We start from the raw sequence: 25,242 nt of genomic DNA, 5'->3' as shown, positions 1-25,242 counted from the left end.
GGGGAGCCCACTGTAAACAGAGACGTTTCACCGCAGCACCTGATACTCTTGTGGACATGGCTGGATTTGGCGACGTTGATCTCTGGATGAGATGGAATGGATAGAGGGTTGTTGCTAGGAGGACTGGAGGAGAGAGGAGGGAGGGGCAGGCAGCTGGGAAGGCGACTGATCTGTTTTGTCGTGGCAGCTCGAATTTGGGTTTCGGGGTCTTTTTTTTTTTTTTTGTCGTCTCAACTTTCCGTATTTGGTGGGACAAATCTAGACACACATGGCTGAGATCATTATTTTGCCACCACCTTCCTTCATCTCTCTTTCTTGTCTAATCGTGTCGTCCCCCTCTCCTTTTCTCCCCCCCACCCCAGTGATGGCCTCAGTTGCGTAGCTGTGCCGGTGATCCTGCCGCTGTGCACGGGGAAGAAGCAGAGACGCCTTGGCAACGACCTACCTTCCTCTCGTCGAAAAAAGGCAGAGACGGGGAAAAAAGAAAACGCACCAGCATAAACAAATGCCACCATGTACAGTGTGGAGGACCTGCTCATCTCTCATGGATACAAGCTGCCAAAGCATGCCCCCACCTCCTCAACTCCTACCCCAGCCTCCACTTTATCGTCCAACCAGGCTGCCCCCTCCTCACCGCCATCCTATAGCAAGCATCATGAAATCTTGGAGAATATGCACGGCAACAAAACTGTGAATGGCTACGAACGAGGGTCCGGGGTGCCCTGTGGCAATGTTGGTGGAGCCAGACAACCCCAATCGTATGGTGGCTGCCCCAACAACAACAACGACCACCCCAGGGACAGGAGTCTGTCCAGACGGGAGGGCGAGGCCCGGAGCCAAATTGACACCCACTCCTTGGGAGAGTCTTTGACTTCAGACAGCGGGTAAGACACAGTTTGTGCTGCACCTTTGGGCGAGTGATGGGCACCTTGTCTGACTCTTTTGTGCGTGTCATAACCCGATTATGATATTCCTCCGCACCCTTTATTGATAGATGATCATTCACTGTTATGTCGCTTCAACGGAGAAGGTTAATGAAATAACGGATCAGGGCATTGCATCTTAAATGAAACTACCCATCTCTGCTGCTCAGCTTGTTTTCCCATCTCTTTCTCTTTCCCCTTGTGTATAACTTCCTCTTACTTCATTCCTATTTCCCTCCATCCTCCTCTTCCACATCAAGTCTGTGGGAGGGGAGGAGAGATAATATGTGCTTGAGTTTTAATCTGCCACGTGGGACCTTGGAGCCGTAATAAAAAAAGCCTTTGGGCAAACCTTTGTGCCCCATTTGCCATTTTTGTCCTAATACCACATTCTAACCCCCAATACAACTAATTAACTCCAGTGGTTTCCATTGTTTCACAAGCATTTGATCGATGGCGTATAATACACATCCCTTCAATAATACAGGATTTATATATAGTCTATTTGAATATGCATATGGAGGATAGGCTATATTTAGCCAAGTCTGGAATTATGCAGTTGAAACCCTCTCGGGTAGGGGCTATTGGAGCATAGGATATTTCCAGATATATCACCAGGCTGCAGCCAATCGTTCAACATAGGATTGTTTAGTTTGCCTATTTGCACCCATTCAGAGGCTAAGTGTGCTGTAACAGAGACAAAGTCAATACAGCTGTTCCCATGTCCACAAAATTAGGCAGGCTAGTCAGGAATCTTTACCCTTTCCTTACATTTTGTTTGGCTGTCCCCTCTTCGCTCTCCTAATCCCTTCTGCCACCCGCCAGTGACAGAGCATCTGAGAATAGTCAGATGACCTTGAATAATGTCCGCGGCTGTGATGGTGTTGTTTCACTTTTTTGGGGGGTGGTTTATTCGCTTAGACCAGTAATCCGCATTTTCATGTAGCTGCTTTGCTGCTAGTGCTATCAGAGCATTCGATTGGGAATTGCTAAGACATATGTTCTGTGGTTTCATTCTGCTGTTTGTTTGTCCCTCTTTTTTCCCTTTCATCCAAATCCATTTTGCCTGGCAGCTTAGTGTAGATAAGGAACAGGCCTATCTTGGCACTCCCGTTAGGAAGACCCAATTAGAATAATGATGGTAACATTTAAGGGCATCTTAGATGAGATGCCCTTAAATTTAGCAGATTGCCATGGCTAGTCCCCCTTCCTCTAGCAAACATCTCTGGCCCTTCTTGATAACAGATAGAAATGTCAAGGACGCTCAGTGGCCTCTGCTACAAGGTGGTGCACACACACACACACACACACACACACACACACACACACACATGCTTGTTTTCATTGTGAGTCGGGTACTCCACAAATAGCATGATCATGATCGTCTATCAGATCTGCCATCATACACATTTTCAGAGATGGACAACGTTCCTGACGCTGTCTCAATGAAATGCCAATCACAGATAATCAGATGGAGATCTGCGCAATCGAGATTTTGTCGATGAGATATCGTCTAAATTTTTGATCTGCCTTGGAGGACATCCGGGACTAACAGCCAGAGTGTGTCATTATATAATTCGTTCATCATGTCCCATAGAAAATCATAATCGCCAGACTCTATACTCCGGCTCATTGCCATCTGTCTCCATCTTGTGGTAGTTTTTCCAGATTGTAGACTGTCATTGGATATTTAGCCTTTTATCCTTTGAATGCTGGCTGTTGATTGGTATTTAATAGCTCTGAATATTTCACATTTTAACATTTCAAGTACCTCACTGTTTATTGAGGCTTGCCAAAATGCATCTGTTCATCTCTAAATCAGCAATAAATCAACCCAAAAGCTTGGGCTCTGCCTATTTGTCTGAAATAAAAATCCTCTACTGCAATCCTGAGATAATATCCCAAGGGAAGTTGAACTTCCTGGTGGGATATTTAAGTTGCAAAAAATATTTCTGATGTAGGTGTATTTGACTGTCCAACAAGAGCACTGGTTAAAGCACGATAAAAACTTTATTTGTGTGCTTTTTCCTACAGGTTTTGTGATGGTACCAGAAGCCATCAGTCCAAGGATGTGTCTTATTGGAGGAGGAGAGGCCAAGACTTCACTGTGCTACTGGACTATGCAGACTTCAGAGAGTCTTCTGGAGGAGGGCAGCGAGATTACAGTAAGCAAGAGGGGTCTCAACAAGCAAGAGGCCAAGAGTTGTCTGCAGAGGAGCGTCAGAGGGCAGCTCAGCAGAGGCAGCACTGGGCAGCCCAGGCCCAGGTCCAAGCTCACGCACGCTCTAGAGAGAGGGAGGCTGCACTCCATCAATGGAGAATGGTGACTGAGAGGAAATGCCAAAGTCTGGGGACAGATGAGTGGCGTCCAGTTGTGAGCTTTGGCCGCCAGCTGTCACAGAGCGAAGGTGAGCGTTGGGCTGTGGAGCAGCAGCGACTCCATGCCAGGACCCCCGAAGGCATGGTAGTTCAACCCAGGACTAAAGTCAAATCCCAGTCCCTTCCCAGGATGCTGCAGCCTGAGAGTTTGCAATATGTGGACATAGCATCGTCCGGCCAAGACCTCTACAGGCGGGTCAATGGCCACCCATTGTCACACCATGACCTTTATAGAGCACCCCGCTGGCCTGAGAATGGCAGGCCAGCGAGTGCAACCCAACTCTCAATGACACCAAAGCCCCGCTTCACTCGCCCCCCCAGACCTCCCTCATATGAAATGCACCAGCAGATCAGGGGAAGCTGTGAAATGTTGTCCGGAAGAGACTCGGTGACTCCCCAGGCCAGAGACAGAACACCAATTCCCATATTGACAGATGAGCTCCATATGGATTACTTTGCACAGGACTCTAGGCCTCCAGGATACATCCCTCCCCCATCATATAAAAGAGCTCCTGTTATGGGAGGGGGCCGCCGAGGATATGGTGAAATTGCTATTGACCACAGGTAAATTATTCCTTTTTACTAGTCTTAAATTCAAGCCAGCTTTCACTTTTGCTTTAGTTGAATGTATTTTGAATTTAACAGTGTGACAGCGCCAGCTTGGAATGTAGTGTTATGTTGTATAAACATGAAATTTATGAATAGCAAACAGAAGTAAACAAATTAATCTTCATTTTAACATAAGAACGCATTGCCACAGTTGTGAATATTTGGATTTTTAACAGATTTTGGATAATTGCTTGTAAATTCTGCATGGTTTAGTCGGAGTAAAATGAAGCCTATTTATTGTGCATTGAAATTGTTGCTTTGATCAAACACAGTTGTGTTGTTTTAACTCGTAGGTACAAAGGGGGGCTGTACCATCAGATACAAGTAGCTCCAGATGGATCTCATTGGTTGACCAGACATCCAGTTGGCTTCTGGCCAGAACCTCAGAGAGAAAGGGTCATATCTGGCCAGAAGCAACTGTACCCAGTCTACACTACCCAAGAGCACCCAGGCGGCGGGATCCAATATATCCCATTTGATGACCCTCGCGTCCGCCATTTATCCTCAGCCCTGGGTGGCAACTCTTTGACGGACGCTGACAAGATCCGCCACATCCGCAATGAGCTTCCCATTGTCACCGTGTCGGAACCTGCATCCAATGACAGTGCCTTTTTGCCCCCGCCATTGGGGCCTTTCATCGCTGCCAAACTGAGCGATGATGGTAACCACAAGTCTTCTCGCGAGTTAGACAATGACAATAACAGGTGGCACAGTGATTTGCACAAAGAGACCATCGATAACTTCCCAGCAACTGACCAAAACTGTAACAACAGATATCCCCAAATCCAACGTTCTCCTCCGTCTCCCTCTTCGGCCTTCCAGACACCGCTAACAAGGACATCTTCTCACCAGGGGTCCTTCTCAGATCAGGTCTTTGCAGAAACCATTACACAAGTGAAGAAAATTGTCCCAGAATCAGGGTTAGATAACAACAGGAACACCAAGAGAAGAGTGAGTGAGACCATCTTTTGCCTCGTGTCTGTCCCTGTCCACACACCGACGAACATTCACAAAGACTTAGCGGATCAGAACAACAATGAGACAACGCTAGGCCTGACTGTCCCCAGCACAGAGACTTTTGCTGTGGGTCTCAAAGAGAGCCTGAATGTACGGAGCAAGTCGGTGAATGAGATGCCCATCAAACCTCACTATTCTCATTTTAACACCAGCAGCACATCTTCAATGAGGAATTACAAGAGGGCTCCTCTAAGGAAGGAGATCATAGATGCATGGGCACTTCAAGGCAGTCAAAGCAAAGAGTTGTGCTATGCCGGGTCCTGGCCTGGAAACCAGTATCGTAACCAGGAAACCCAAACCGGCTCACCCTTGACAGTGGTGAAAAGTCCAGAACCTCAGAGTCCTCCTGCAGGACAAGAGCCTGTTCCATCTTTCTCAGGCAGTTGTCTGGTGACAGATACAAGCACCTCCTATGGTTACCCGATGACAGGCCAGAAAAACCTTCCTCTCTCATGCAACAGCGCCTTTTCCCGTCTCCACCTTAGTCCAACACACATGTCATCACATCAAATCTCACAACAAGGCCCAACCTCCCCATCAAAGGCCCAGGATCAGAGGGACCAGCAGCCATTGTCTCCAAGGAAGAGGGGCTCCAGTCCCCCGGAGAGTGCAGAGCAAGTGGCCTTTGGTCAGTTTCTCTTAAAACCAGTAAACCGACGACCCTGTGATGCCATTGGTGAGCTGGAAAGCATTAACAAGGAAATGGAGGACACTATCAGCAAGAGACCCAGTGTGGGATTGTGCATTGACGGTCTGAATTTAGAGAGTAAGAGACTGGACCGGTTAAGAACAGGATCACGTTTCCCTGCTGGTCCAGAACCAGGCAGGGAAGCAATCAGTCTTCCTCCAATGCATATAGAACAAACCAGCAATCTAAAAGTCAGAGGAAAGTCCTTGGCTTCTACGGCTGATTTAGACTCCATGGACTTGAAAAGTTTTTCCGGGCCACAGGTCAATGGCAGTCCACCAACAAATGAGCCACTGAAAGACAGTTGTCTACTGGCCCCACTAATCCCACACAATGAGTCAAACCAGCTCTACAGACAGGACATCCCAGTCCTTCAAGAGTCCTTGCTGAAGGATGTGGGGTTAACAGTATACACAGAGACCCCTGGTGATCCTGGGGTGCCTATGCAGAAGTCACTTTCGGTCCCATCTCCAGATAATCAGAAGGAACTTAGTCAGTCAATGCAGCAGTGGGAGAGTAGGGCAAAACTTGCCAAAAATACAAGTAGCCCTGAGCACAATTTAAATAAAGAGCTTCAAGCTGACACAGAGCCTGACAGAAAGCCTGTGTCAGACTATGTGCAACCATTATGGGTTGAGGTGAATTTAAGCATTTGTAGAAGCAGAAGTGAAGGTAGCAGATCACCTGAGAAGGTTTGTTCACCACGTATCACCAGGGAGGTTTCCTTTATGCTTGATGAGATTGATGACAGATATTCAATCTCTGACCCTCTGATCTATAAAAATGACTCAACAATAGCAGATAAGCACCTGGAGAGTTTACTGATTCAGGAGAAAGCCAATTCTTTACCTACAGAGGACCTCAGCAACCTGTATGAGGTAAAATATGGAAAAGGTATTCCTGAAAATGAGTCCATTGAGCAGAGGGCTGCCAGGATCCTTGGTATATCTGTCCCGGTTGAAGCCTTGGGCGTGGCTGAAGAACAGCCAGAGGACAGCCAGGTTGATAATGACACGGTAGATGAGAAAATGCAAAGTCACACTGAAGAAACTCAGCAGGTGATAGGAGAGTGTGAGGAAGTCAAAGAAGACACACTGATTGTCCAGGGAGCAGAGACAGAGGAGATCAATGAGACAGAATCAGCATTGGGCCACAAAGAAGGAGACAGACAAAAGCACACCAGCAACCACAATGATGGTGAAGACAATGAGGATGCTCAGAATCAAACCCTGGTGGTACTGGACCTGCCTGAGTTCCCACCCAGCAAACTTACCCTATCCTTGCCTGTCACCCCGGATGAGAAGCTAGCGCTTAGCATGCACAATGTGGAGAGGAGGGGGCGAGGTGTAGCATGCAAACTAATAGAATCCCTGCAAGATAAGCTAAACTCATCTGCTTCCGCTGCATCACTCAGCAGGTCATCCAACGATAGAATGGCCCGCTTGAAAGAGCTGGACTCAGTGACTCGAATAAGACGCCTCAGCCTCAAAGCTTCAGAGTCTGGGGAGAAGGACAGCGACAGAGAAGTGAGTGTGAATGTTGTGGAGCAAGAAGCAGACAAGGACAAACTGGATGAAGAAGGGAATGGGGAGAAAACCCCAGATGAACACGAGAATACGTACGAAACAAGTGACAAGTCAGGACATCCTGAAGACGGTTGCAATCTTAAAGGAGAAGCCATTGAAGAGCTTTGCGAGGAAGAGCAAAAACAAAGACAAGAGACTGAGATGAATGTTGAGAGTGCACTAAAAGTGGGAAAAGAAGGAAGTAAAGGGGTTTTAGAATTAAAGACTGAAGAAAAAGAAAGAGAGGTAGCGCTGAGGATTGTGGAGGATGACAATGAAAAGCCGGTGGAGAAGTTACGAGGTGGACAGAATACAGATGCGGCAGGGCTCAGCAGAGCTGCGGCGACAAAATGCTACGAAGGAGAAAAGCCGCCCAAACCCAAGCAGCGCACCAGGATGCAGAAGCCTCCCCTGCTTCCTAAACCACGCAGCGTTCCCAAGAGAGAGATAACGCTGCCGCCCAGCTTCAGCGCTGGGACCCGTGGTCCCCTGAATTTGGAGGACGAGGAGATGCTTTCTGTCTCAGGTTGGCATACTGCTGATTTTCATTCTTATGCTGAAGCAGTTTTGGAAGTGTTTGCAAAAATTATTATTTTTCTGTTAAGAGGCCTGACAAACGTATTTGCAAAATATATATTTAAATGGTCTTGTCTGCATCCATGATTTCTCATAACGGGCACAGTGCTGTGTTTGGAGGTGTCTACCCACCATCTATAGATGACTGGAGTGTGCATTATGGCGCCCTTTGCAGGTGTGACTCTCTATAGTGTCACTAGTGGTCAGAAACTCCACAGGGGGCATTTTATTTCCACATTTAAGGCCAGATAATATTGTTCCGGCTTACACTCTCATCTTTTCGTTCTCCTCCTTCTCCCTAGACTCCTATGACCCCAGTCGAGTGGAGAGAGTGTAACCTCTGACGCCGCCTTCACCGCAGTGGAAATCTCAAGCTAACGAGTTTTTCCAGCGACAAAAGGTTTTCATCTCACCTCACGGCGTAGCCAGCTGTGCCCTTCCAATATATTCCACTTCACAGAACTGACCGTCCCGGTGCTGCGAGAGCATTTTTTACAGCCAAGTAAAGGCGCTAGCTAGCTGCTGCCAATTCTCCAGGCCTTTTCAACCTTATCCTTCCATTCTCTCCACCTCTTAAAACATTTTGAAGAAATGCATGTCTGCACTCGGGCTCCTTCTCCAGCTCGGGCGTTGAATCTTGAATGTAAAAAGTGCTTCTCCTCAACAAACAAAAGAAATGTAAAACACAGAGAATCCCAAGAAGGCAAAAGTATTGCATTACAATCAGTATTATTCTACACCAAATGTAAATAAGAAAGAGTTATAAGATTTTATTAAAAGTATATATAAATCGATTTAAAACATTTAATTGCCGAAGAAATGTATATTTTCTTATCAATGTTAAAAGACTACATTTTTGAGCGTGTAGTCTGTGAGTGTTCTACTAATGAAACCCTGTGCTCTTTATTCTTATACTTGTGTGCTAGAGAATGTACTCAGAGAGCCTGGATTGCAATGACAAACACTGTGGTCCTTGAATAGCTTCACTCAAGAGCAATATAGTTGTCGTATATGAGACGTGATGATACGAGTAGTACGCTTCCATTTCAAGGAGCTGATCGTGCTCTAAATGTCCGCTTTAAAGCTCCGTGCTTTGGTACAAGTGTTAGATTATGCACTGCTGAGATTATTGGCTTTACATTGCTGGTGAGAACCTGATAATCTCTTCAAATGCTCGGAGATTACAGCCAGAGGAGTTAGCGTTCACCGCTGCCGTCAGTCCCAGCATCGGCAATCACACCGTGTATGAAAAACGTCGTGTTCTTTTTGTGTCCTCGTGCTGATTACTTGCTAAATCTACAACTTGCGGCATTAGCAGAAGTTTATACTTAACTGTGCAGTTTTCTGTATTTCTTTTTTTTTTAACTCATATCTCAGATTGTGTGTGATTTAAGAAGTGTCCCCTCCCCCCCCCTGCAGGGAATGATATATAGATGTAGCTATTTTGAGAGCAGTGTGCCTTGTACACACTGAACTTCATTTAGTGTTGTCGGTTTATGACTCCTGATTTAAAACTGGACACAAGCAATTCAATATAATCAAAGCAGAACGCGTGTTTTGGCAATAACGACGAAGTTTAATGATGATGCTGTACAGAGAGAATTCCAGCTGGGATACTAATTGCAGTATCTGTATCATGTTCAATAATTTAGTGTTGACATATCAGTGCTTTTATAAGTTTTGGGAATAACTGGCAATTGGTTTGCACTCACTTCACTTATGGGGTAGCAATATAAGAAAAAAAAAATAACATACCAAAACAAAGTCTTTGCTATGCATCAGGCATCTGGTTTTAGTGCCAACATTCGAGGCTAAAACTGCAGCTTCCAGTTTGCTTGTCCGACCCTGTTGCTCTTGTGCTTCAGCTGTATTTGAAGTTGAACTTCGTGGATCTGGTTGTAAACTTGCATGAAGCGATTCCGACTGGAGTTCGATCATGCAAGGTTCGTCTCTGTCTCGTTACCAGCGCAGTATTCGTACCTCTGTGTTCCAGGTAATGTGTTATCTGGTCGGTCTTTTTTGTACTGCGAGTTCTTTGTAACATGATTATAGACTATTGGTGCACATCTTGCTTTAATATTTTCTATTTTCATACAGAAGTGTGTACAGTTTCTTTTGTAAGAGCTGCATTGTTCCTTCGTTTTATTTGTGTGTGCATGAAATGCTTAAAAGGTCAGAGAGAAGGTGTATTGGCATATACCGGTAATCGCATTTGGTACTATACAGTCTATCCAATAAACAGCTGTTATTTTTCATATAATGTATATTTTATTTTCAAAAACGTTATGCTACATATTTAAAACAGAACAAGGTATTTTTAGATTATTGTGAAAATGGAATTGCTCGTGAAGGCACAATAATTGTCTATATATTTGCAGTGATCATTACAATGATCAGAAATAGACAAATGTGTGCAACTGTACAGTAATGAAGATTATTCATAAATAAAAGTCTTTGCATGAATAATCCTCTGTTTACAACACGCATGAATATTATGCACAATTTAACATGCAGTGATGGTGAGTTTGTTGTATTTCTGTTTCAACAATGCATATAATCTTATTATTATATCCTCCTGAGACCCAGCCAGTTAGCATGTCCTCTGTAGTGGACATTTGTCCACTACAGAGGACATGCTAACTGGCGGGCTGGTCCCAGGAGGATATATCAGACCTCCGCCGAGCACCTTGGCCTTTCTATATTGTGATTTACACCAAATATAATGGCCCTACATTTATTCTATCTATATTTTTAGATTCCTTAACCATGAAAACAAACTTTTAGCAATTGGATTCACATTGATATCATTATTAGTTTAGAAGTTATTCACAAAAAGCATACTTTCAGTAATGGCGGATTCTTCTGGATCTAGATCCGTAGCTTTTGAAGATACAACAAATCAGTTTGTCCACTACTAATCAAGAATCAAGGAAGTTTTATTGTCACTCCCACACTCACATGAAAGGAACGAAAAATAGTACTCAGGTCCCAGATCGAGGCGTGTAACAAACACTCATTAACACAGACAGTCATTCAATGCAAACTTTGTTTCACAATTCCACAGTGTCTTGGTAAAGGCCAGCAAAAACAGAACCTCCTTTGTGGAGGTAATCAGAGAGATATTATTGAAAGGGTCCAAAATCAAAATCCTTTTTGTTGTGAAGATTTACCTCAATTTTAACAGGACCTGTTTCATCATGAATTAAAGATAGAACTAGGGAATACGGGACGACACATAGAACGGGAGAGCCTGTAAATACTGAGGAATAAGAGAGGATGTTCTGGCAGAGTCGGGTCCAAAGAGGCAGCAGCTGATTAGTGAGATGTGGAACAGGTGTGTCTCGTTCAGTTCAACAACATATAGCAACAATCACGAATGGGCCTTCAATGCTCAAATGTTATATTTAATCCACGGAGATATTGAGGAACACATTTTAAGATCCATTTACTGCAATGTTACCAAACATTTTAAAGTAATCCGGCATCTCTTCTGGATCATTACCAAAATTGAATCAACTGTTTCTGGAAAGATTCCCAACATTTCCTGACATTTTTTATCAAGATCCGTCAACATTTTGAGTTATTTTGCTAACAAACAAAGCGATGCAGGCAGAACTTAACCTCCTCGGAGGGGGTAATACTATAGGAAGGGGTTCATGGAGCTGACTGTGACGCAACACTCGTACATGCAGAAGACGCAGCATCATAATATTACAGAATAAGAGCGCCACCTGCCGGAGACAGTGCACAGTGTTTTTGTATGGTTTAATAAATACGGAGTAAATCAAAAGAACCGTAATTATTCTATTTTTATATGGTTTTCTTGTCATTACAATAAAATAATACATTGTGCCTTTTTTTGTCTACACACGGATGCGTAAGATTAAAAAACAATGCGATGGCCGGGAATCGAACCCGGGTCAACTGCTTGGAAGGCAGCTATGCTCACCACTATACCACCATCGCAAGCGAGTTTATGGTGAAAAATGAAAGTCCTGGAACCGTAAATAAAGGAGGGACGACGCGTTATTTGTAGACATCGACCTGAACTGTAAACAAGCTTATCGACGGGCTTGTTCATTAGACAATGTATTTATGGACAGTTAGTAATATTCCGAGAAAATTATATATTACGCCTGTATTCACGGTTTGCGTGTGTCACCGTGGCAGTTTGATGCCGCAGAAAGTTGCGACACAAAAGGCTTGTGGAGATGCCGGGGATTGAACCCGGGGCCTCATACATGCAAAGCATGCGCTCTACCACTGAGCTACATCCCCTCACACTGGCGGGTGGTTCACGGTAGGAAATCATCACAATTTAACCCCGTGCAAAAAATAATAATATTGAAATTAAATTAATCTTTGTTCAGGTTTGGATTTTAAATATTTATTGTAAATTAAAAAATATATAATTATACGTTAAGGATATTTTGAATATTTCTGACTAGATTCCATGCCAAGACTCGCATTATACGTGTCTTTTATATGAATCACATTTTAAACACAACCAAGGTGACAGAGCATGCTGGGAAATAAGTCACGTGCGAGGAAATATATTTACAAAGCACAACTGACAAATAAATTGCAGTCTTCTCTGTTCTGTGAATGCAAGCAAAGTAGTTATTATTATAATATAATAGTAATAATTCATGACGATGTAAAAAGCAAAATTTGATGCCAGCAAGGCTGACTGGAAATCAAAGACAACAGAGTGTCAACTGTCAAGAGTGTAATCCCTGCATGAGAAAGAATTATATCCTAATAAAAAGGAAAAGAAACCTAAGGACACATATTTCCTGTGATATTAAGCAAATTTATGCTTCATGTTTATTTTTTGGCAGGACCAATGTCCATTGGTTCTATTCATGAGACAAGCCAAAGCAGTTACACTACGCATGCGCAGGAATGAATGTTGAACTTTGTCGACCCGATTTGAGACGTAGAAAACTATATAGTTAGACAATTTACATTATGACACAATCGTCAAAAGAGGAAATCAAATATTTATTTTTTTGAGCTTAAAAATGATATATAATCGGTTTTGTCTTCCATTCAGAATCAGGCTTTTTTTCTGTTTGATTTGTCGCTGAACATTTGTAGACCTCACACATTTGCTACCTATTTACTATATAAATAAATTGAAAATGTGTTTAAATACATCACATATATAACAATTATCTCTATTTGGCGTCAGAGTGATTAAATGATTAAAAATAAATAAATAAAATATATATAGCGGATTCATTTATTAATTTATCCATACAGCAGTTGTTTATTTCCTCATTTTAGCCCAGACTGATTTGTTCTTGTCAGGTGTTGAACTTCCCTGATTTTCTTAGCATGTTTTATGCAATAGTTTCTATTCCAGCTTGAGTTGCTCCATCATCACATACAAATACACAATCACATTAAAAAAATAAAAATACATTGCATAATAACTCGAACAATGACTGACTCCATAAATGTTGTCATTTTTTCGATCATATGCAGACAAGTAAAAAGAAAAAATCACATACAAATACAGAATTTGAACAGAGCCTGCTCTCCTCAGCTAAGAAGCGTCTGTGCTACAGTGAAGCAGGCCGGCTGGGCACAGCGGCTGCAAAGCCCTGAATGAGAGCAGCAGATTCAGGGATACGGATCAAAAGCGCAGCAAGGAGGTCCGATAACTGGATGAGGGTTGGTGAACCGTTAAATTTCGACCGAGCAGACCTCAAGTTATTTCTAATAAGCCACAGACGCTCCAGTCTCCATCCTCCAGAGACGTAAAAAGCCAACTCTATGCCTGCAGTATGTGAAAATGAAATTAAAGCCCAGCTTCCAGCCCAGTAGTGTAAAAGTGAACTAAATCAAAATATATGTCATGGTCCGCACCGCGGAAACGCGACTTGTTTTCAGATGGCGGTGCTTCTGTGCTGGGCTGGCCTCGGTGTTCACGTTAACTCAGTGCCCAGAGGCTGCAGCAGCCCTTCAAACGCCGTGTTATTGCCTGCTCACTGGAGAAGAGCAGTAAAACAGCACCCAGACACTTAATAAAAGAAAATCAAAAGGGGACACTTTGGTCAGAGGTTTTTTTTTTTTGTGTGTGTGTGTGTGTGTCTAATTAAAAGGTGGTTTCAGCTGATTCCCACTGTGCATGCCAGCATCTAAAGGATTGCATGTTGTCATTAGTAAAGTCTGGGTTCCTTTCTGCTCAGAGGCACGGTCGTCTGTCTGAATGCCCGTATTCTCTCAGCAAATAAATGTTTCAGATTTCCTTCTGTATAACGCGGCACTTCCGGAGAAAGCACATTCAGTCATTTGTGATACTTTATCATCATTGAAAGCCCTTCATAAACACAATGTCAGCTTCATTCAGCACTGGCTTGAGATTGCACAGTGCCGTCAGGACAGCGTACCTTTCTCCATTCCCCACGACGCCCCGATGAGGAGCAGAGAATGGGGCTATTTTATTGCGGTCTATGCCAGCAGAGGTGCGGTTCTCAAGACCTTCTCATCAAGCCATCGATATGGATCCCATCTGTATCGCATTACTAGCTCCAACCTCCTCATGTCGACTCTCCGGCGCTGTGAGTGTTTTAACATCACAGAAAACTCCACTGTGCCAAAAGCAGCCAGAATCCCGCCCACTCCCACTGTCCCCAGAGGAAGATGGATGAATGCTGACACAAAGCAGGATTGCTATGATGGCTGCTACTGAAGGGGTCTAGGGGGCACAGGTCCTGACATGAGGCTGGACATGAGACATTCATTCAACATCCTGGCTCTGGAGGAAGAGAAGCCGTGTTGTCATGGAGGCTCGGATAAAAAAAAAAGGAGGTCAAAGTGAAAGAGGAACACAATTTAGGATCAAACATTGTTTGACAAAATATCAACAGAATGTGAGGAATTATTGTAGATGGTGAGCCTCCACTGTAGCAGGAGTGTGTCTGTGCCTCCCTCTGGTGGCAGCAGCCAGTAATGCATACGGCTACAAACCTGTCAGTCTGCTCCGGGGGGGCAAATAGATGAATGGGATAAGTGTAAAATATAATGCATTGATCTCCACTTGAGCGATCTTCACATTCAGCATGCACTTAGATGATCATCATATGGGGATGCTGCGTATAGCCGACACAGAGGCCTAATAACGACTGGTAAAAACGATAGCGTGCAATGCGTGTCATGAATTCACTATAATAAACTATTTTATTGTGTTTGCTAGGCAAATTACAATATTGTTAAAAATGACGTAACTTCATGCCTTTTGGTGTCATGTTTTTTTTTTTTTTACATTTTATCCCAAACTACTGAGCTTGTTATATTATTTGTTTCCACAGGAGCGCGCTATTCAGAGGTACAAGTACCTTTAGTCTGTAGTAAAATACTTCTGGCATGCTTGACGGCCGTAGTAGAACTTCAGTTTAACTTGAGTTAATGCTCATGGTGCTTTGCTAGATAAAACCAACTGTTAGCTTTAGCAAAATGTTGGATTCATGTTACACTGCCCCCAAGTTGCAAGAATAAGTTTTACAAACCTGAAACAAATGAAATTTGGGCACAAATCCAAGATTTCTCTTTTTCTTTTTTATTCACCTTATTCATTTTCTTAACACTTGAGGAAAATAAAATTTGTAATCATAAAACAACCACACATGTTTATGGTGTTGCTAGGCAACAAATATATTGCGTTACTGATTAAGATAATGATCTCCTTTTCTCCTATTTTTGTATTCTTCGACAGATGTCGACTGGTTCAGCCTCGGTGGAGGCATGTGTTCCACTGAATGTCATTCTAGACCTACTATCCGCTGCTGTGATCCAAGCTAACTAACTGATGCGGTTCAGTTCATCACTCGGCCAAAGAGTCAGAATAAAAAATCCCCTGCACTGGCTGGAATTGTTTCTTTAGCTTTAATCATCCGCTGTTTCATATTAAAGGCAGTTAGCTTTATGACTTCCTTTACGTCCCTTAATGAAACTCAAACCTCAATATTTTCCTACTTCCTCCTCTTCTCACACTCCTATAAAAATCTACAGAGCTGACAATCCAGCTCAATATTTATTCTCCACTACACAAACCAAAGTCATGTCTGTGTAAATAGAGGTGAAATGAGAGATTTGCCTGAATAGGGAGGGGATATATGTTAGATTTAATGGGACACAGTGTAGTTATTTTACTGTCTCCTTAAGTTTAATCCTTATTCCAGAAGGCTTGGCAAGCATCTAAACTCTCAAATACTAGCCGGCGAATGTTGTTAATATAAGAACTAAATCTCATTTAACTACAAGGAAACATATTAATGTGTCTCCTGAGGCGATTTATCTTCTATAGTGGCCAGGCTTTGGGAACGGAGGAGAATTAGGAAGGCTTAAATATGGAGTCTAAACAGACTGTACATATTATATCTTATTAAATGCTCACTAGACTTACGCGCTGCACCTGCAGTGCTTTTTCACTGATTGATCAGCCCATACTGAGGAAAATTAAAACACTTATTGTCGTGCACATCCAGCAGAGTCGGAGCTTTGTTACTTCTGAACGCTATTACGAATGATGCAACACAAACCGCTCTGCCATTGTAACGGTGACCTGAGAGAGAAAATCACTTCGGAGGGGAGCGAACACAGAATGCTTTTTTCCTGATCGCATCCGAACGTTGACTTGGTTGCACCAGCAGCTCAAAAAGCCATTAAATTAGCGAGTTGCACTTTTTTACCCAATTCTTTTTTATCAACCACATATGTAAAATTTTCTTTATTAAAGACACGTCTTTGCCAGTAAAGCTTTAATAATAGGTAACTGTGTTAGAAACGTCTGTGGCATTGGGCGTACTCCCCAGGAATGATGACAAATGAGAAATGCTTCTGATTTGCTTCTGTCTGCATCAAAAAAAAAGGTTTCAATAGTTTAGTTTGGCATAAAAACATGCTGAAGTACAACTACAGTACAAGGAGTCTGAAATGGAGTGTGTGAAAAGCAGGTAAATTGTGTCTCCTGATTTTCATGGAAGGTGCATGTGTGTGTGTGTGTGTGTGTGTGTGCTCTTACACAAGTATGCCGCGTCTGTTTGCATTTGCATGTGTGTGATCCTAATCGTGGCCCTATCTCTCCAGCCCTCGTCTGTCCGGCGTGTTTGCTTTGTGCTGACATGCGGTGCCGTGTTCGTTTATCTGCACCTTAACTAGACACAGGCTGTTAGGAATGTGCGTGTGTGGGTGTGTGTGTGTGTGGGGGGGGGACGGCCTTGAGCCAACAGACTCTTCCAGCATCGTCTCTCTTTGCTCGCTATTGTTTGCAAGCTTCTGTGCAGAGAGGAAGAGGAGCGCATGATTTATGTCTGTCGTGACAACAACAAGTGTTTTGGTTGCATCGGCGCCAATTCGGCTTTTTTACCCTGTGGAATGGGCTGCAGGGCTCCAGACGCACTGACTCTGCAGACTCTGACTCTTGTGGGAACATTTGCCAAATAGTAAACAAAAAATCAGTGGAACCCGTTTGTCACGAGTTTCTGTGTGATTAAATGCCGACTATCTTGATGGCCAAACTTTACGGAACACGTAAATGTGTGAAAAGGTTGAGTTGACATGTAAAATGCAGCAGATCTTTCTTTTTTTTTTTTACACATCCAGGAAGTCAAATGTCCTCTGGAAGGAAGGTTTCTTAACGGAGTCAAGTCTTTGTTTCATTCCCCTGTTCCCTTTTCTTACTCCTTATATCTGATATTGTTGATGTTGTGTTTCTGTCTTTCTTCCTGTAAAATGAATCGTGGCTCTGTCCCATCGGGGAGTGTGGGGCTAGGTTGTCTCCTTCCTGCTGCCTGTCTTATCTCACACGTCGATCCTAGCTCGGCCTTCAGCGGGTGGTGTCGGGTTGGGGGGGGGGGGCCGTCTGTGGTGGCCCCTCTGGTTTCAGCTCCCTTTGGAGTTCGGAGGGAAAGGAAGGAAGTTCTTACCAGGTCCTTCCTCACCCAGAGCATGCTGAAACGTTGGTTATAGAGAGTTTGGATAAGACACATGATGGGGAGGGTTCATCACATGGGGGGGGGGGGGGTCTTTTACTTGAGGCCCCACCATGAGGTCTTCATTTGTTCCCCAGGCCATTACTGTGACAGAATGTTTACCGCCACCGACAGATTAGGTTTACACAAGGATTTATGTTATTCCTTCAGCTGAAACGTATAAACACCGCTGACGCTTTTCCACCACCCCGCTGCTATAAATGAATGCTGCCTGCCGGGGGGCTTACTTTAAGCACGCCGAAAATGTGTGATTTTCTCAGCTCCACATGGGGAAAACATGTCCTAATTCTTTTTTCCGAAGATGTGGACTGAACAGCAGGCTGGCTCTGATCCGCGGCGCGACCGGCGCTGACTTTGCCGCGGCTCACTCTTTCCTCACTTCAGAGAACTCATCACCCCATTAAGGCCGGGGTGAGGAGAGGCCTCGCTGCCACTGGGTGGTGCAATATGAAAGGGAAGCTGCAACGCTCCTGTGCACATCTAGAACTGTGCTAAAAAAGGAAACGCTTTGCTTTCGGGTTCACATTTGAGTATATTTTAAATCCACATTACTGTATTTTCTAAATTACATTTCTAATGTAGCGTAGACAATTGTAAATGAAGAAAGGATAACTGACTTCAGATTAGACTAACTATAGTCAATCGCACAGGATTACGCACAGACCAGTCCATCCAGTGTGACAGGCAAGTTTAAAGCACTGTTAAACACTAAAGATTGTTGAGTTTGAAAAAGCTGCTCTTGATCTGGAAAAACGATATAATAATTTGGTTTCTTCTGCTGTTTCTGTCACTATTAGAAAATATTTAAAAATAAATAAATAAAAATACAGAAGTACCAGAGCGACATACTTGATGGCTAAACCTTTCAGAATTTCTAAATTGAAAAAGTTACATTGTCAATTTCTCATTTATTATTTGTTTATAGGCACTTCAAATGAGTTAAAATGTCCTCATTTAGTTTAGGCTTACAGCAACATTACAGTGTTTATCAAACGCAAACATAGTTTGAAATAAACATGAAAAAGGGCTTTAAAGACAATTATAATGTTATTTAAAAGGAAAAACGAGACCTTCTAATTTAATTGAATTTACACAAGTGATGCATGCGGCTGACATTCACCTTCACGAACGTGTTTAGACACAAAACATATCTCAGCCACTTTGTCAGATTCTCCACAGTGAAATGTCCTAAACCGTTGCGTGTGTCTGTCCACTCATTCATCCCATGCCTTGCCTCCGCTGCCCGGGAGCGCTGCCTCAGGCCAACCCAAACTCTTTAGATGTCTTTAATTACATGCTGGAGTCTTGTCCAAAGAAGAGCTTGCACGCACAGCGTGTAGACGACTGACGCTTTTCCATAATCGCTAGAGAAAATGTCATCCTGCTTCCTCCCATGCTTCAACTGCAACAACAATAAAGTTGTGAAGAGGAAAAGGGATATCATTATTCTCCCGGGGCCTTGTGTGGCCCACTAAATAATAGCTTTCCAATAGGAAACGATAAGCACATGATGCAGCTATGTGAGCTCAATCAGAGCTCCTTCCTGCTTATAAGTTTAGAATCAGAGATGTCATTTTCCCATTTTTGGTTAGCTCGCATTAGAAGGAAATGTGCTGAGCTACGTGACAGCAGTGGAGAAAGACATATCATTATTATTATGGGTTAATTCTCTCTCGTCTCTGCCTTTAAATTCACATCTAGTATTTTCATACTTGTATTAGAACCACATGGCATGATGAAGGCCTCACTTCTTTTGTGAGCAGGACCCTAATTCGGTCTTTTCACATTTTCAGAAACCTTGGCTGACCTCCAGTCACGGTCTGCATGTTGACATTTTTAATTAATATATTCCACTTTTCCACAGGTCTGTTTGTCCTTAAAAAAAAAAGAGAGAGAGAGAGAGACAGAAAGAAAAATGGCATCCTGGGCGGGTTTGCATCCGGAGTTAGGTTTGGCATGCGGCTCAGTGAAACCACAGATATTCCCCGGCCTTCCATCTCCTCCTCTCTCCTCACCACTCTCTCACACACACACACACACACCACTTTGTCTTTTTTTGTGCCGGGTCATGACCTCTTTCACAATGCTGTCCTCTGCCTTTTCTTTGGGCACGAGGAGGGTCATAATGTTCTAACAGAGAAGACTGTCTTCCATTCACACTCCTCAGACACATACATGCGCACACATGCGAGAACACACAGCACTATCTGTCTCATTTTTATAAGCAAACAACTGGAGACATTGTAAGACTGCGCAATCCCCGTGTTGCAGCCAGACAGATTTATAGTGTGTGCTTTCCCAAGCACAACCAGAGAGGGTTTTCTTCCTGTCAGTCATTCAGTCCCTCTCCCAGATCCAGAAACCTTTCACTGTGAATCATTCCGTCTAGTTTTGGATGCTTAAACTAGTCTGCACACTCTCAGCTCTAAATGTATCCAAGACAATGTTAGATGTGTAGATCTGGCAGACGTCACAATATCCGTTTTCACAAAATGATAAATCAACATCCAATAGAAGTTACTCCAAAAGGAGTCCAACAGAAACACTTGGCACCTTTACACCTGCAGTAAACGAGTAAGAATATCCCTGAATAAAATATAAAAAAATCTACATCGTACTTGGCAAAGAACTGAAGAAGGACTCACAGTGGACAAAATCTCGAACACGCGAATGAAAGATGGAATAACAACCAGTTCATCTACAAAACTAATGACTTTCATCCAAAGAGAGTTAAATTTATCTAACATCCATAAATGGAGAAACATATAGGAGCGACAGAAAAACATTATTGTCAATAATAACAATTTAACATGGCAGGTCAATGTTTCAACACACTACTAGTGTAATTTCTTTAATAGTAGGTGATTGAATGACTTTAAAACAAGTGTTTTATTAAAAAAATATAAACTGCAAAGGTAAATTCGCCCCAAAACATGGTCAACAATGATTTTCCAAACATTTCCTGAAACTATGTAGTAAGATGCTTGATAGAGCGGCGTTAGATCTTTTTAAGTTGTACCGCCTACTGGATTTAAACCTTAATTGAGCAAGTGATTATTTTAGGTCATCTGATATTCTATACAACATTGAACAATTTTACAACAGAAATAAAGTTTTGTTATGCCCTCCAATAACACGCTATGTTTGAGTTTTTAAATTTCAATGTATTTATATGAGTGTCCAACAAAGGGTTAAATATTAGATGGATATTAAATACTGTTTTTTATTCAAGCGCAGAGATTTGTTTAAGTCTTTTGCTATTAGACGGTGACATCCTCAGATTTCTCGTTGCATGAGACATGTTGCTCTTAAACTGTTGGGCTATTTGTCCACAGTGATTTTCACTAAGTGGTGACCTCTCTTGTTACCATGACAACGCTGGCATTTAACAGGTATAATATTTACCATGCTCACCACCTTCATGTAGGATGTTTGTTTAGTAATAAGAGCTGAGGATGGTGTTAATTTTACAGGCATTCAGTCATTACAATTAGATATAAAAAAGAAGAAGAATATATTTTACATGAATAATGGTGCTCTATTAAAAGTCATATAATCTGTAAAGTGCATGCCATTTATCTGTGAGTGAACACATTTCTTGTATTTCATTTAAAGCCACAAATCAGAACAAACCTCACAGTGCCAGTGGAGGAAATGTTCGGTGATCATCAAGGTCATTAATCATCTGCAAACCGTGAACGTCTTCTCCAATCACAGGAAGGCACCTAGTAGTCGTTGAACTATTTCAAAGTGGAACAAAATGGTGGATTGTCTGAACGACTGCTGGCTGCCTTTACCGTCTTCGGAGCCATGCGGCCATTCCAATACCGAATTGCTTTTCGTGCAAACCCATACTTGAGTCGCAGATTTTGATGATTTTGTAAATGACTAACTCATCAAAGATGGGCATTGGTAGTAAAACGTTTCCCGTGTACCCGAAACCACGTCTGCCACATATGTCAAGGAGCCAAAAGTGAACTTTCTCGGGGGGTTTGTTTCTTTTCCATTGGTATACTTGTTGAACACATCCTGGGTACAAGCCCCAACACATCGTATGTCATCTATATGCTTGCTCACACACAGCCGACCTTGACAGTTGGACAGCATGTCAGGGTCAGGCCAGAACCAAACACAGTGGTGCCCATTGAGGTGATAAAAATCAGCCAACAGGCCAGGATGTGGGAAAAAACACAGCATTAATGTTGCATTTGATCTGCAAGGCCACAGCCGTGTGCATAACATCATTCAGCCAACGTCAGTCCCAATAACACGGCAGAGATTTGCTTCATAAAGGCCGGTTTATGCATCTCACAGAGGAAGCAGAGAGTGAAGGGCAGCGGACAAAAGAGGGAAAGACTATTGAACAGTGTGGATACATAGAAACAAGTCAATCCTCCCCTTGTGAGGAAACAGGGAGAGGGGGAAGGAACTAAAAACATGGCAGTCCGGAACTGACCCACGCACATCCTGAAGGCCAGGCCGCTGAATACAGGGAAGAGGATACGTGTATTTTTGGATGCCTCAGTTCTGTTGATCATCTGTTGGTGTGCCGAGGTAAGTCTAGCTGTTTTTATCTCACAAAAACTAGAATGGAACAGGAGTGCAGCCAAAACACACGCCAGAGACAAGACCAACCCATCCCATAGTCCCATCGCTTCCTGTTTTCTTTTGAGCAAGAGGTACCAGAGCTCTGAATGCGTGGCTGTGAGTGCGATTTGAGGAGGATGTTTGGCTTGGTAATGGGCTTTATTAACATTGAGAGGAAACAAGTTTCAGTGGCTCTTGGGAAACATGTCTAGATCCAAAGAGTGGGAAAATAAAGTCTCATTGTTTGTAAGACATCGTGTACGCATTACTGGGACTCAAACAACCCCCCCCCCGATTCAGGAAGGTAAATGCAAGAGTATTTAAAATGCTGCGGTTTGGATGTTGCACGGGAACAGACTCCTTAAATGATGGGATAAGGAAGGATGGAGCTGAATAGTGCGTTAAAAATACTAACATGGACTTTAGATCCTAAAGAGACAAGGGCTGCCTTTTACAGTGAAAGTCATACAACCAGGTTACAGTAACACGCATTGTACAAGCCTGCATGTCTGACTATGTCTGCTTATGCATTTTTGTTGTAGCTTTGTGTGTCCTGCTGTTTGCAAAGGGCAAACTGCATCAGTAACGACCACTGAAGCCAAGAAAAAAGCAAGCCAACAGTTAAAAGCCAGAAGCTGCAGTTTCTTGAATGGCCACTTGAGGCATTCTATAAAAGCATATTAAAGTGTAATCTTCATAGCTTCTTGATAGTGAAGAATTATGTAGCTAGTTTGATTCATTTGTATTAATTTATTAAAGGAAACAATTGCAATTGTCTCGTCTACAGCCGCTTACCCGCCTTGCGGTTCACGGGTCTCCTGGAGGCCTATCTCAGCTGACTACGGTGAGAGGCGGGGTACACCCCAGATGAGACCCCAACACATAGCGGGGGGGCCACACATGCATGCTCACACTCAGACCTTCAGACAATTTTGGTGCAACATTTCACCTAAGTTGCATGATTTTAGAGGTGGGAAGAAGCCTGAGAACCCGGAGAGAACTCATACAGACACGGTGAGAACAGAAAGGAATTGAACCTGGGACCTTCTCGGTGTGAGGCAACAGTGCTACCCACTGTGCCACTGCCCAAAATTAACAACATATACAGTGTAATTGCTCAGAGAACACAACAAATATTATTTTTTTCTGTTCCATTCATATTTTTTTTGTATTAAGCACACAAAGGAGTATTGCAAAGAAAAATGTAATTATTGTCCAGTTATTTTTATTATTGCATTAACACTTTGAATACAATGCAAATTGCATGTATGTTTATGGATATCTGGTCAATAAGCATGCAACCTCGGTGAATATGATTACACCAAGTGGAGTTTTTATTGCCTTTATAGAGACTTTGACGACTTAAGAGTCTTGACAGACTCTTTTTTTCTCTCAATGTAAAATTCTATACAATTGGACTGAAGCTTGGCCTTTGTAAGGAAAACCAAAAAATATCCATTATAGCATCGTGTCATGTCGCATTCCCGAGGTTACATTTGGAAAGACGTGGTTTTAAAGCTGCAAATGTGATATTGTTGCTGATTTTGGAGAGAATTGACACCACCCAGACAGATAAAGATGGATACACGTTTTCAGATGATTTGTAGTTTTGGCTAAATATTTTTTTCCAGCAACGGAAAGTGTCTTTGGTTCCAAACTAACCGTCAGCATATTGAATTAAATGAACTACCAGCAACAACTTCAGCTCCATTTCTCTCTGCCTCTACGATGACAAGAAATAAAATACAGTGGAAGTTCCCCTGGCCCGGCACTTCCAGTTGCTGTGTGCTGACAGCTGATAAATTCATGCTCTTGTAATTGTTTGACCTGTTTGCACATAAAGCAGTGGAGAAGACAAGATTTACGCATGCTGAAACACTGAGACACGGGTTTGGTTATGGTGAGATAAGCTGGGTGTCTGTGCCTGTGGGTGTTAAGATGTACAGGTCAGGATAGATTTTATGCTTGAGGAGAGTCAGATGTGTGGCTGGCTGCTGATATGTACGCAGGCCACCCTCAGTTCTCAGCTGCTACACGTTGTGCAGATATTCTAGACCTGTTCTGACAGCATCCAGCCCAAAGAGCAGAGTCGTGTTACTCTGCAAGGGTTAGTGTTAAACATGCCAGAAATTCAGTAAGAAATTGAGATAGATACTCTAAGTGGAAGAGCCTGATGTCTGTGTTGGCTCCACATCACAAATCTGTCTAGAGAGTGCTTTAATTCCCTCCTCTTCTCCTTTGTCTTGTAACGTGCTTTTGCAACTTGGCTCCATGTTTGAGAAACCTTGTTACTTCAGTGAAAGTATAAAGATACATCTGTGCTTTGTACTCCTTCCATTGTCAAAAAGAGGCCCGTCATTCTTGCAAAGTATTCTCATGTTGAATCGTTGCATGGTTTAGCATTAAGACTGATCTTAATCTAAAAGGACATGTAGAAAATCCATCCATCCGTTGGTGCGTATCGCGCAGCACAGTCGAAATAAGATGACATATTCGTAGAGGAAGATGCAAAACGTTAGAGGAAGAAAGATACAAGAAACATACGAAGAATAAAAAATGCAACCACAAAGTAAAAGCCTGCCTGCAGCTTAAACAAGATGAGTTTCTATTCACGTGTTGGAGAAATTCAGAGCTAAACTTGGATTAACATGAGAAAACATTCTAAATAAACACACGTGTTGTCTTATTGTCATTGCAGCAAGCTAATGAATTACATGACTGTTGATTGTCAAAGAACGGGGCAGAGATGACTTAATGATTTCCTGTCATTTAAAAATACATTTACGCAAAAGGCTTAATGTAAAAGTCTCCTGAGGCATGTATGAGGTCGAGTATGCAAGTTCTCAAACATTTAACAGACGTGAAACTTTCTATAGCCTCCAAAGTCCCCTTCCCCA

At 42.8% G+C, this 25,242-nt stretch overlaps 1 protein-coding gene and 2 non-coding genes across 3 annotated transcripts; 1 reads left to right on the top strand and 2 right to left on the bottom strand.

Annotated features, from left to right (window-relative positions):
- The first annotated feature begins 513 nt into the window (after positions 1-513).
- jcada (junctional cadherin 5 associated a) lies at positions 514-8,360 on the top strand. Its single transcript, XM_068748140.1, has 4 exons — positions 514-884; positions 2,958-3,866; positions 4,205-7,707; positions 8,060-8,360. The coding sequence occupies exons 1-4, from the start codon at positions 514-516 to the stop codon at positions 8,092-8,094; spliced, it is 4,818 nt and encodes a 1,605-aa protein (XP_068604241.1). The 3' UTR covers positions 8,095-8,360.
- Positions 8,361-11,651: 3,291 nt separating this feature from the next.
- trnag-ucc (transfer RNA glycine (anticodon UCC)) lies at positions 11,652-11,723 on the bottom strand. Its single transcript has one exon. It is a non-coding gene; the product is annotated as a tRNA-Gly (tRNA).
- A 240-nt stretch (positions 11,724-11,963) lies between these two features.
- On the bottom strand, positions 11,964-12,035 carry trnaa-ugc (transfer RNA alanine (anticodon UGC)). The gene has a single exon. It is a non-coding gene; the product is annotated as a tRNA-Ala (tRNA).
- Positions 12,036-25,242: the final 13,207 nt, after the last annotated feature.

The sequence above is a fragment of the Brachionichthys hirsutus genome, chromosome 14, assembly GCF_040956055.1.
Source record: "Brachionichthys hirsutus isolate HB-005 chromosome 14, CSIRO-AGI_Bhir_v1, whole genome shotgun sequence".
In the NCBI taxonomy this organism is placed as follows: Eukaryota; Metazoa; Chordata; class Actinopteri; order Lophiiformes; family Brachionichthyidae; genus Brachionichthys; species Brachionichthys hirsutus.
The sequence above is the reverse complement of the archived record's forward strand: the minus strand, read 5'-3'. Positions and strand labels throughout refer to the sequence as shown.